Source organism: Oryza sativa, chromosome 6 (genome assembly GCF_034140825.1).
Source record: "Oryza sativa Japonica Group chromosome 6, ASM3414082v1".
NCBI classification, from domain to species: domain Eukaryota; kingdom Viridiplantae; phylum Streptophyta; class Magnoliopsida; order Poales; family Poaceae; genus Oryza; species Oryza sativa.
In genome coordinates, this window is record NC_089040.1 from 1,830,905 (window position 1) to 1,844,187 (window position 13,283).

The 13,283-nt window shown below is 49.1% G+C and overlaps 1 protein-coding gene across 1 annotated transcript; it reads right to left on the reverse strand.

Moving 5' to 3' along the window:
• Window positions 1–167: 167 nt before the first annotated feature.
• LOC4340008 (arginine decarboxylase 1-like) lies at window positions 168–3,529 on the reverse strand. The gene has a single exon (NM_001421035.1). It carries the CDS (start codon window positions 2,894–2,896, stop codon window positions 788–790), a length of 2,109 nt encoding a protein of 702 aa, NP_001407964.1. The 5' UTR covers window positions 2,897–3,529; the 3' UTR covers window positions 168–787.
• Between the last annotated feature and the right edge of the window lie 9,754 nt (window positions 3,530–13,283).

Consider the following 13,283-nt stretch of genomic DNA (forward strand, 5'->3'; position numbering starts at 1 on the left):
GTACGTCGCAGGCAGATGCAGTGGCAGAATAGTTTTCTACTACTATCTTTTTGAAAAAGCTAATGGGACAAATGTAAGCACTGCTCGAGGTTTCCTTCACAGCCGATTATTGATTTCAAAGAAAACGAAGTGAAGAAGAATCACAGCAACAGAGACACCAAAGGAATGGCAAAATCTTTTCTGGACTTTGCATGTATTATTGTCGTCCTTGCCATGTTGAATTCTAAGAGAGAAAAAATACAATGGACAAGAGGGGGATGGAGATCGAGGAGATTGAGACGCCCCTACCAATCCCACACATCCCAATCTCATCATCTCATCTCGTTGCATCCATCCACTGCTCAAAGATTGAAATCTTTGGAGAGAGAGAGAGAAATTATTAAAACGAAACAAAAACAAAATTCTCATCTCATTGCATCCAAAATGAACAATGGTAAAAAATTGTCATGAAATGAAATGAATGAAGCAACTAATAATCGAACGAAACTTATTTGTTCCTCATCTTATTCTCTGATGAAATTTCAAAAGGAGAGCGAAACAGTGGACACTGACGCTTGCGAAATAAAAAGGTGGCGCCAGAAACTCCGGCGAGACTACGGCGACGAGACGCCCGACGACAACGACCATGACACGATACAACCACACACTGGGTGGAGATTACCGTCGGCGACGGCGACGAACACGACGGCGACGACGACTGCTCAGTGCGACAGGTACAATGGAGGAGGAGAAGGAGGTGCAAGAACTCCTCGCGTGAACACCAAGAAGCCGGCGATGGCTGCCTCGGTCACACGGTGAGCCCCCGCATGAACTCCCACTCGTCGTCATCCTCCTCCGCCGCGCCGGCGGCCGACCCCTCCGAGTCGCTGCTCATGCCGCTGCTCTCCCCGCTGGCCATCGCCGCGGCCTCCGGGTCGAACGACAGGTACGGCATTGCGCCGAACGCCCTGGCGAGCGCGGCGGCGGTGGCGCCGTCGGTCCTCTGCTTGAGCACCTCGAACATCACCTCGGGCTCGTGCTGCATCGAGCGGAGCACGTCGGCGCACGACGGCCCCGCCGCCGCGCGCGTGACGGCGAAGCAGTGCGGCCCGTCGCTCTGCGACACGCGCACCACGCTCGGCCCGCCGAACAGGTTGTGGAGGCCGCCGAGGGCCTCCTGGTAGGCGCCGCCGAGGAACATGCCGAGGTAGTAGCCGCGGGTGCCGTGGACGGGGAGCTCGTGCAGCGGCAGGCTGTGCCTCCCGCCGATGAAGTGGTCGACCTTGCCGTCGCTGTCGCAGGTGAGGTCGGAGAGGACGCCGTCGACCGCAGGGCGCTCACCGAGGCGCTGGATTGGGATGATCGGGAACATCTGCCCGATCGCCCACATGTCCGGCAGGGAGGTGAACACGGACAGGTTGATGTGGTACGTGCGCGGCGGCTCGGCGGCGCCCATGCCGCGGGCGACGATCTCGCAGAGGCTGTCCACCGCGGCGAGGTGCTCCAGGCCAAGAACGCCGTCCTTGAACTGATCGGCGCAGCGCCGCTTCAGCTGGTCGGCGTACAGAGCGCAGGTGTCGAAGTCGCCGCGCACCGCGGCGGCCATGAGGTTGCGGTAGTCGGCGTGGCAGTCGTCGGTGAGCTCGTCGAGCAGGTAGCCCGTGGCCGGGTCAATGCGGCCGGGCGCCGAAGCCGAGAAGGCCTCGAACACCAGGACAGAGTGGTGCGACACCAGCGCGCGGCCGCTCTCGCTGCAGATGATGGGATGCGCGACGCCCTTGCGGTCACAGACGCGGCCGACGGCGGCCACCACGGCCGCCGCGTACTCCTCCAAGCTGTATGCCACGGACATGTCGGTCTGCGCCGAGTGACTCCCGTCGTAGTCAATGCCGAGGCCTCCACCAACGTCGATGACGCGCATGGCCGCGCCCAGGCGGGCGAGCTCGCAGTAGATCTGCGCGGCCTCCCCGACGCCATCGCCGAGCAGAGCAGTGGTCGGGATCTGGGAGCCAATGTGGAAGTGCAGGAGCTGGAGGCAGTCGAGCATACCAAGGGTCTTGAGCTTGGCGACGACGGAGAGAATCTGCGCGGCGTTGAGGCCGAACTTGCCCTTCTCCCCGGACGTGGAGCCGAAGTGGCCGGCGTGCTTGGTGCGCAGCTTGGCGCGCATGCCGACCACCGGGCGCACGCCGAGGCGGCGGCTAGCGTCGACCACAATGTCGAGCTCCTCCTCCTGCTCGAGCACGATGACCGTGTTGAGCCCCATGGTGCGCGCGATGAGCGCGAGCGAGACGTACTCGTCGTCCTTGTAGCCGTTGCAGATGAGCAGGGCGTCCGGGTTGCCGCGCGCGGCGAGGCAGCTCATGGCGAGCAGCAGCTCGGGCTTGGAGCCGGCCTCCAGGCCGAAGCGGAACGGCTCGCCGAACTCCACAATGTCCTCCACGACGTGGCGGTCCTGGTTGCACTTGACGGGGTACACGCCCTGGTACCTCCCGCCATAGCCGGTGGAGCGCACGGCGTAGTCGAACGCCGCGTTCAGGGCCTCCACGCGGTGGCGGAGCACGTCGGGGAACCGCACCAGCAGGGGGAGCGGCAGGCCGAGCCCGCCGCCGGAGCGCGGGCCGGCGGCCTTGGCCACCACCTTGGCGAGGTCGATCTCCTGCCCGGGCAGGGTTGCGGCGCCGTGCGGGCGCACGGCGACGTCGCCGTCGTCGTTGACGAAGAAGTACGGCGCGCCCCAGCCGTCCACGTTGTACAGCGCGGACGAGAGGTCGGCCGACCACGCGGCCGCGTCCGGCTTCTCCGCCACCGCCGCAGCCGCGGCGGCGGGGCCCAGCAGCGGCGCGGGGAAGCGCGCCGCGTCGCACGCGAAGGCGTGCGCGACAGGTGCAGCGGCGTCCACGGCGAGCGCAGGCATCTCGTCACAAACCGGAGAACGCTAAAATCCACAGAAAAAGGTTAGCCTTCCTTCTTTTTTTTTCTTTTGCTGTAAATCTGTTGTCTGTTTCGGTGGCGTTAGCAGCGAAGAATCAAATCAAAGGAAAAAAGAATGAGGTTGTTTGGATGGATAGATGGATCGATCGAGATTAGCAACAAGAAGAAGGATAAGAAATCTAAAGCAAGAAGAAGAAATCGAAAGAAAGAAAGAAAGAAAGAAAGAAAGGGAAGGGAAATTGAATCAAGGATGCCAAAAGAGGAAGTTTTGGAAGGGGAGGTAGAAGAACTCTAGGACGGGATTTTGGATCCTGTTGTGAGGAAGGGGGCTTTGAAAGCCGCCGAGGCCGGAGCCCCGGCTACCCCCGCAAAAGAAGCAGGCTGGGGGAGCGCTCGCGGCGGAGGAGGAGTCGTCGCCGGTGGTGGAGCTGGGGCACCCCACGCCGGCGGTCAGGAGAGCGCCCTCGTCGTCGCAGCCGCTATCCACAACCCAACCACCCTCGTCGTCGCCGGCGTCTAGGAGGGTGTTATGACCCTACCGGCGTCGGAGTCGTCGGAATCGTGAGGCGTAGCGGCGAGCGAGCGAGCGAGCGAGAGATGAGATGGGAAATGCGAGGGTTTGCGGGTGGGCGTCGAGCCGCTTTTATAGCCCCCCCGCCCGCCCTCGCGGCGGCCCGCCTTGGCCCATGGGCCCCACCCCCCGCCGCGCTCATCTCTCCTCCCTTCCTTTCTGTTGCTGGCGGCGTCCGCGAAAACGTAAATAACTTTTTTTTTCCTTCTTTCCGTTTTTTCCTGGGAGACGGGTGGTAGGTGCGGTTTGACCCTGACAAAGCGGGGCCTACGTCGCAGCGACACATGGCAAAAAAAATGGCATATGGCTCTCCGGGTGTATGGATGGATGGTGGTGGTTGGGGTCGCGGACAGCGCCCGGTAATCGCTGCACATCTGCTTGGCTCTCTCTCTCGCCTCACTTCACATGCCTACTCATCTCGGCAACATTGGTCATCGTCTCTCCAATTCTCCATCACCCCACGGTGGTTGAATGCTTCAATCCTCCTCTCTCTCTCTCTGCTTCCTCCCTCACGGGGGGTCACGTTCTTTGATCCCTCTCTTGTTCTGTTGCGCGGGGCGGTTGGCTGGCTGGCTGCTGCTGCAGCTAGCGGCGATGGATGATGATGGTGGTGGTAGCAGCCAGCCACGGTACGATCTGGGCCGTTCGTTCACGATCCGGCGGCGGGGAGCGTCCGAGATCGGACTTGTGGGAGGTTTTGGATGCAGTTTATACGCGGGTGGGAGATAATAATAGGGATGTGGGATTCGCTGCGCTGCAGCAGGTGGTCGACCGATCTGCTGCCGCTGCCGCTGCCGCTGCTGCTGCATGCGTGTGGGGGGCGTCGCGGTCGACTGCTCGATCGGCCGAACACGACTGGAGATTTGAACCTCCGGTTAATTCTGGATTTTGCCGGTTGCTGGATTAAGGGCATGCTTAGTTGGCAAAAAAAAAATTTACCCCTACATATCACATCAGATATACGAACACATATTTAAAGTATTAAACGTAGTCTAATAACAAAATAAATTACAGATTCCACCAGAAAACAACTAGACGAATTTATTAAGCCTAATTAATCCATCATTAGCAAATGTTTATTTAGCACCAAATTGTCACATCATGGCGTAATTAGGCCAAAAATTCGTCTCGCAATTTCCTGACGAATTGTGAAATTGGTTTTTGTCTATATTTAATACTTCATGCATCTGTCTAAACATTTGACGTGGCAGCATGGAAAATTTTATAAGCCCTAATTTTTCTTTATTGTTAGTTTGTTTTTTTCTCGTAAGAGTTCAGCTTGGCAGGGGATAACGAGCTTTGAATTGCGGGGAAACGCTTGCGGTTTTTTTCACACTAGCTAGGCACGCCTGACGAAAATTCAGCATGGTTGGTGGTCCGAATTTTTTATAGGATTTTGCGCACGGGGATGGGATTAGAAAAAGTTTTGTGTACTAAAGGAAAACACTTAGTACCTTGTTTTGGGTTGTTGGAAAAACACTTTAAACCAAGTATGTATGATCCTTACAAACAAGATCCAAAGCAGACGACAAATCAACAATCACAATTTGGTTATTCTCTCTTTTACTCTCGTAAATCTCAAAGACGTGAGACCTGTGTTTGGCAACGAGGAGATGGTTAGACGTACTAGTTCTTTTCCATTCCTTCGCTCATAGCGAAATGAAGGATCTTTTGTTGTGGCTGCAATACAACGAGAGGACGTGTAAACCTTTTGGGTGTGTATATCCACAAGTGAATATGGATACCGAATTTCTATCTATTATCTTTTAGAAAATAAAGTAGATAAGATACATAGCTTTGTGACTAGCAAAGTTTATTTAGTGTAACATAGAGCTCAGATGTTTCGTACTAACATAAGAAAAGACAAAATGGATGAGAAAACACTCGGCTAATGGTTTCAATGGGTTAGGAGCCGTGAGATAAAAGATTATAGATAATGAAATATTTTATTAATTAGTGGTGACATGGTAAAGGATATATATATATATATATATATATCATAATGTGTGTATATCTTCTTATAAATATAGATATCGGATTTATATCTAGTATCATCTTAAAAAAGAAAATAGATAAGATAGAGGGTCTTATGACTATGGACAGAATTAATTGAGTGAGTGTGAACATACAACCAACCAAGATGTTTGATACCAACATAAGAAAACGAATTGACGAGGAAATACTCCATTAATGATTTTGGTGGATTAGGAGGTGTCAGATTTTTCGCGAACGCACAAAAGGATTGCACGTTAATATATTAGAAGAAAAGAGTTTTTCTTACACAACACAATCAGCCAGCCCGGCTTATGCTAGGGGAATGGAGAAAAAGCAAAATAAAAAACTAAAGCTTAGGATACTACAACAACCAAACACAAATCCAAACAGCGGGAAGGGACCAAACCACGCTACACTCCAAGAAGTCCATAAAAGCGGCAATGCCAGCTAAAGACCACATATCACCCTCCGAGTGGATGAACTCTAGAATCAGAGTCTGAGATCGAAGAGAGCGCAAAGTCGAAAACATGAAGTTTCGTTCTTTCCATAGATGCCAAGAGACCAAGAGGTGTCAGATGAAATATTTGCAGTTAATAAAATATTTTATTGATCAGTTATGATATGATAGAGTATACAGAATACTAGTAACTCATAACGTGAGACTTGAGTCTATCAATCTACAAGTAAATATATCTTCCTTCCATCATCGTCCATTTCTGTACACCGTCGGTTATGGGTTGGTATGGGTTTATTCGGTGCGTATAGTACAGCACCACTGATAACCACTCTACTGCTATAGCACTATACGTAGTACGTAACTGCTCGCATTTGCAAATTTGCATGGGTCGGAAGCCTAGGAGGAAAGCGCAGCATCATCCGAACCTATCCGAGCTCATATCCGTCTGACTTGGGACGAGGGTAGCCGCTCATGGGTTCAGGAGGGCTATAGGCCGTAGCAGCGCGCGCGGCGACGGCGAGATTCGATCGATGGGCGAGAAAAAAAAAGCGTCGTTTCTTTCTGGAAAAGCATATCGGATGGGCCTGCCTCCGCCGGCGTTGTCGCCTCACCACCACCCATTCATTCATTTCTGAGTCGGATGGATGGATCCAAGGAGAATCCGCGGGTGGACCGCGTCGAGGCGCCGCGTGGCTGCACGCGGGCCCCCACCTCTCCAGCCACAGATCTCTCGCGCAGATGCGTCGTCCCTGACCTCACGCTCCCCCCCCCCCCCCCCCCACTCGTCAAACCCCGCCGCTTTCGGCTTCGGCTCGGGTTTTTTTGCCGTTCGCCTCGCCCCGTCGTCCGCCAGCAAATGTTCCCCCGTTGATAAAAACGGCTCGAGTCCGGAAATATCCAGATTTTATTTCGGGGATCCCGATGGGCGGCCCGGATCGCCGCATCCTGTTGACTGGACGGCGATGCGTGCGTGCTCCACCCTGGCCGTTGCCGCGCGAGCCGTTTTCGCCGGCTCATGCGGAATTCCGGATTAGTATTATATACTCCCTCCGTATTTTAATATATGACATCGTTGACTTTTTGACCAACGTTTGACTATTCATTTTATTTAAAATTTTTGTGCAAATATGAAAATATTTATCTCATGTTTAAAGAACATTTGATGACGAATCAAGTTATAATAAAATAAATAATAATTACATAAATTTTTTAAATAAGAGAAATGATTAAACGTTGGAAAAAAAAATCAACGAAGTCATATATTAAAATATGAAGGTAGCTATATCGGCTTTCACTGGTACTCGTACTCCAATAGCGACTAGTGACCTGCAGCTAGCACACCGGATGCAGCTTGGAGTTCTGTTCTTTTTTGCATAGAGTGCACGTACGTACGTGCAGGACAGATTTTATGTGAGAGGTCAATTTTGATGTCTTGTTTCTTGTCAAGAGATATTAGCGTGCCTCCGCGCCAAAAAGGAGAAAAATGTGAACAACGCCACGGACAGAGTTACATTTTTCACTCCGTTCTCATCACTTTCTAAGTGACAAATATCTACCAGGGATTTTGTTATGTTTACTACGACTAGAGTTTAATTCCACTTGCAAGTGCCGCGATTTTCACATGAAAAAACTGAAGATTTATTATAGATATTATCTATTACTACTGGAGAAAGCCTTTTTCCTCTCGGTTAGTAACCCCTATACTCCTGGTTTTGCAACCGGGAGTAGAAATCCGGGATTAAAGATGAGTATCTTTAGTTATTCGGGATTAAAGATGAGTATCTTTAATTTTAGGTGAAATAACTGGGACTAAACATCCATCTTTAGTCCCGGTTGATGATGCCAATCGGGACTAAAGATGGCAGCGCCAGTCCCGGTTGGCTACTATATTTTTTTCATTATTTTTTCCCAAATCGATTTGGAACTGCACAAATCTCTTCCCAAATTGAGTTGATCCCCATATCCCCAAATCAAAATCAAAGTATCATCACAAACATAGATTCACATCACAAATTCTAAAAAAAATACATCTCAAATTATAAAAGAAATACATCACATATCAAATCAATCACAACTTCTAAAAATTCTCAGATCCAATGTATCACAAATTCTTAAAAAAAAACAAAATCGAGTTGCCGTTGCGCCACCGGTCGCCCACCGCCCGCCACCCTCCCATCCGTGCGGCCTACCACGCCAGCCGCCGCCTGCCCGCCCTTCACGCAGCCTACCGCGCCAGCTGCCGCCGCTCGAACTCGGCCGCCTGGAGAGGAGGAGGCGGGGAGGGGTAGGAGAGGGGGAGGGGGAGGAAGAAGCTAAGGGGAGAGGGGAGGGGAGATGACTGAGATGGAGAGGAGAGGTTGTTAATTTAATGAGAGGGGAGAGGAAGGGGAGGGGGATAAGATCGATGACGACGACTGTCGACCGAGACCGAGGCACGCAGCTCGGGGTTTTTAGTCCCGATTGTTTATAACAACCGGGACTAAAGATAATTGGGGCCCTGACTCGTCTTGACAACTTTTTGAACCAGAACTAAAAATAATCTTTAGTCCCGGTTCCTATTCGAACCAGGACTATTGTGGATTTTGGGTGATCGATCAAAGATGGTTTCTCCAGTAGTGTATATATGTAACTTGTGTAGGAAAACTAATGTCCAAGCCTTGCAAATTCTAAACCATTTGGATCAACAATCTAACCTAGATTTCATCACCACCTTCCTAAATAAAACAGCTCACGTCTCGTCTAATTGGCCCGTATTAGGGTATAGTTAGCCGCCGCCACCACCATATTGCTCCGCTCGATCCTGCCTCGTGCGCCACTTAGAGCAAGTTTAATAGTATAGCCAACTACTAGCTCCAAATTATCTAGAGCCAATATAATAGCTGATTCATACAATAGTTGATTACTATTCTATTAATATCTAGTCCCACCTGTCATACACATGTTACGTCTTAGAGTCCGTGCTGCAGCTGGCTACAGATATGTAGGCCGCTGCTCTTCTCTCTCTTCCTTTATCTCTTTAAAATATGTTTATAGCTGGCTTATAGCATGCTATTGTACCTGCTCTTATTGTCGTTCCTCCGCGTTATTCCTTCCGTCGTCTTAGAGCAGGTATAATAGTAGACGGTAAGACTTTAAATATTATATCTGTGATGACATGGAAGGAAGAGAAGGTTAGAAAAGGCAAAGGCGAGCGCTTCATTTAGCACTAGCTCCAGCACAGCCTCCAACGCAAAGTGGTGGGGCCCACGAGTGGGAGGGTATGGCCAGCCAATTGGATGGAGCTAAGCCGATTGATGTGCACAGTTAGTTGAATAAAATATTAGAAGTAACTATGATGAGCTTAAGTAGTATTTCTTCTTTTTATTTACTTTTGCTAAGGTGGATTATTTTGTAGCTGGCAGCCGGCTGCTCTATTAACCTGCTCTTATTTGTCTAGATATATTACCATCATTCGTCACCTCGTAATCTGCATTCTTCCTTGCCATCGTCAAGGATTCTACCCACTGCTCAGTGCTCACTAACAACCCCGCGAAACTGGCACAACTATCACCTTAGTGCTCCCCATCATCGCAGCCCTCTAAACCAAGAAACTCCCCCATCCTTCCACTCTACCCAGCTTTGTCCTCCCACCCTGACCCTAATTTTGAATCATATTTTGGTCAAGCCCGCTACTCTATTGTATCGTGGAAGGGTCGTTAGAGTTGCTGTGAGTCACCGAAGCTAGGAGCCTAGGAGGAAACTGGTGTGCAAGTATTTAAGCCAATCGGATGATCCATAATCTTATTTTGTTCGTCGATTTTTTTTCGTCAAAGAACGTTAGAAAATCCGTTAATTATAATGTGATGAGATTTCATACGATCGAGACAATATTTTCAGTTACCGGTACAATTTAATACTCCTCCCGTGAAACATGTACGACTCGTTAAGTCAGTGCACCCATCCCTGCATGATACATCCCGCCTACTAGATGCTGTGTACGTGACGGACGCCCGGCCGGCCTAGGGGCCTAAAGAAAACCGAGAAAAACGTTGGAACAGGACGACGTACTACGTAAAAGCAACGAAAGTAGCCTGCTCCTCCCCCTCTCGCTGTCTCTCGCTGATTGATACGCACGGACAGGTGGACGGAGCAGACTGGCCCGGCATGGAGACACACACCTCGCCCCTACTAGCGCGAGAGATCGCCGCGCCGCGCGTTGCGGCTGGATGATGAGTTCGCCATGTGCCGCCGCGGCGGCAGCGGGCGTCGATCGTCCAGGGCGGGGAGGGTGCAACCCGGGGGAAGCGAGATGCCGCCCGGGCGCCGGCCGGGGCGGGGCCCCGAATCCGCACGCCGCGAGACCGACGTTTGCTGAGATTTCGTGGGGGCTGCGCAAACGCAAGCGCGTGCGAGATCACTCTCAAACCGGTCGTTGGCTTGTTGCGTGACTTTCCACTACCGGTCTCACTCTTTCGCATATACAAATCAACAGATGTTAGAGTATAATTATTTATACCATAGGGCTTGCACATGATCGAAGGGGTTGTTGTCATGTTTGGAACAAAGGAGATATATACCTTTTGTGTTGATTCTAGAAATTTTTTTGAAAATATCTATTTTTTTGAAAAAGATTTGTGTTTACATACACTACTATAAAGAATTTACGAAAATATACCTAATCCGCAGATCAGTTCTGCGGTAGCGCAACTAAAGTATGGCATGGCAGCGTGGAGTAGACGGCCAAGGCGTTTGCGCGGAACGGGGCTACGGGACGGAGCCAGTCCCGCATGCCGGTAACACGGAACCGACACACTCCCGCAATGCCGGTGTGCAGAACGGCGGCGCCAGCATTTTTTTACTGCGTGGCAGTATATTCAATACTGTTTGACACTGTTTTACACAGTTCCATGTCAATTCCGCACAACAGAGGCGCGGCACCGGGCATGCACAGTGTATGAACAGTGCTGTACAGGGTCAAAACAGTGTATAAACTGTGCTGCACAGTGCTGAAGTCGCTGGCCACTGCGGTTCCGCGTTTTGGAGCTGCGGGATCGCGACGGTTCCGCGTGACCATCCCGCGGGATCGTCGGTCCCGCATTTTAAATCTGCGGAACCGTCGTTGGATGAGTATATTTTTGTAAAACCTCCCCATACATGTATATAAACATAAATTATTGAAAAAATAATTATATTTATAATTTTTTTCCGTTGATTCTATCACCTTTGTGAAACCAATTGCAGGAGATCTACCCTTAGCTTCGTTTCTTCAATGAGTTGGATTCTCAAGGGGTGATACAAGACAACGCCGGGGACCCTGGATGAGGGACGTTCTAGCATCATGGGAGGAAACGTAAACCTTTGCCTCGTATCTAGAAACATTTATTGTCAAGTTATTGACATCCGAGCAAGTACTAAAAATCTTGATGAAATCTTGATGCGAAGTTGATTGAAGAGCGAGACAAAGTTTCCACCACTCTGTTGCATCACATCTAGAAGGCAAAGAAAACATACACTAAAGCCATTTTTCTTTACATACGTGGTGGATTACCCTCCCCTTCCATCTCAACCTAGTACAATATATGCTGGGGAATTGCTCTACAGGCAATCAGTGTCATACTTATCAAGTATTATTATAACATATGCTCATATTCGTTGTAGTAGGATATGTTCTATTCGATATTAGATAGTTATATTTTAGGATAAAGATAATATATTGGTACATACTATCAACAGAAGGGAAAAAGATCTAAAGTCGTGAACGTTTTTCAAAATTTTAGTGTTTTCAAAACAACATTTTCCTCCATAATAAAAAACAATATCTTTACCTGTAGGGTTTTGTGAAATTGGTGTAACATGTTCCTTTGAAAAGGTAGATACACATAGTGCATACTACTCCGTCTAAAAAAACCGAATTCCTAGCTATGAATCTGGACACAGGAATGGTCTTTTTTTTTGGGACGGAGGGGTAGTCATTAGTAAACGAAGGTGACCCACTTTTTTTGGTTTTACACAGTTCATAGGTTACACGATTTTTTCTTCTTCTAAAATCTCATTTCATCTTCTAAAACCATGGATCTCACATGCAATTTCTCCATCATACAGTGGTGCCGATAAACATCGAGTTAGATCCTTGGTTTGAAAAAGGGCCATTTGATTGATCAAGTAGGAGGTGAGAGGGCCATTTGATTCGGATCTAACCATTGAGGAAGTGGAGATATAGATCTAATAAAAATTAAAAATTTATGTGAAAAATAAAAATGAGAAACCCACTAAACACCTGTAACCAAACATACGAAGAAAAAAGAACAAGCTGAGATTTACAATACGTCGTGGTCACCTCAGGGCGACACTCTAACATATCTGGTGACTCGGGATAAACCTAGAGTCACCCGGCGGATTCGAATGGGATTTAAGAGTTTCCTTTTTATGGGGAAGGGGTGATCGAAAGTTGAGACTATGACATAACAATGCCTTCAGGACTAAGACGTACATGTTAATTTCGTCAAAAGGTACAAATCTTAGTAAACTACTCTCGTAGGATGAATTGATGGCTGACCGTATCTAGTGGATGATGGGATTGCTTGTATGCCACCGTCACTTTGCAAAAACCGTGTTGATAAAATGTGGCCTGCTAGGCTGTGACAAAAATAAGTTTATGATGCATTTTTGTATGTGGTTTTTATACTGACACCAGTAAACGATTCTTGTATGCAGGGATAATTATGACCCGCCTACGGTATGTAGGAGGTTTGGTTCGAAAAAATCGATTATGTAGTACTGTGATGGGGTAGTCTGAATTTATATAAAAAAAGTGTTACAAATCATAGTTATAGCACGAACCAAAAGCTTGCTTAAACTAATCGGCAGTCGATGTCAAAATGTCGTAAAATTTAGCACCCAATCAAAATGTCCCTCCTGTTCGAAGGACCGTGGGAGTGGGACAGACAGCAAAGCAAAGAAAAATAACTTTCTGAAAAATAACGTGAGCCTACGGCTACAGAAGTACTACAGTACTGTATTTTCAGTACAGTGTAGCGTCAGGCCAGTTAACCTTTAGCTCTGATTCTCTGAACAGTTAGCAACGGCGTCTTGTCGCGATTTATCTACGCAATCTGCAGAGCACTGTACATACGTGCCTAGATTCGTGTCGCTCGTCACCGGCTGGCCCGTCAACGATTGCATCTCCGGCGACAAACTCTGACGCTAATGTTTTGGGGGATAAATAATTGAATCTTCTAATGCAGATTTGGTTGGTATCAGATCGACAAGCGAAAAGGAGATAAAAGCACCGTCAGCATGCACCTTCGATTTTACTATGCAAAGTTAAGCTCGGTGGTTCTGCTTGCGATTCGCATGTGTTACTGTAGC

Coding starts and splice junctions, on each gene's coding strand:
- LOC4340008 (NM_001421035.1), bottom strand. CDS start 2,896: ATGCCTGCGCTCGCCGTGGACGCCGCTGCACCTGTCGCGCACGCCTTC.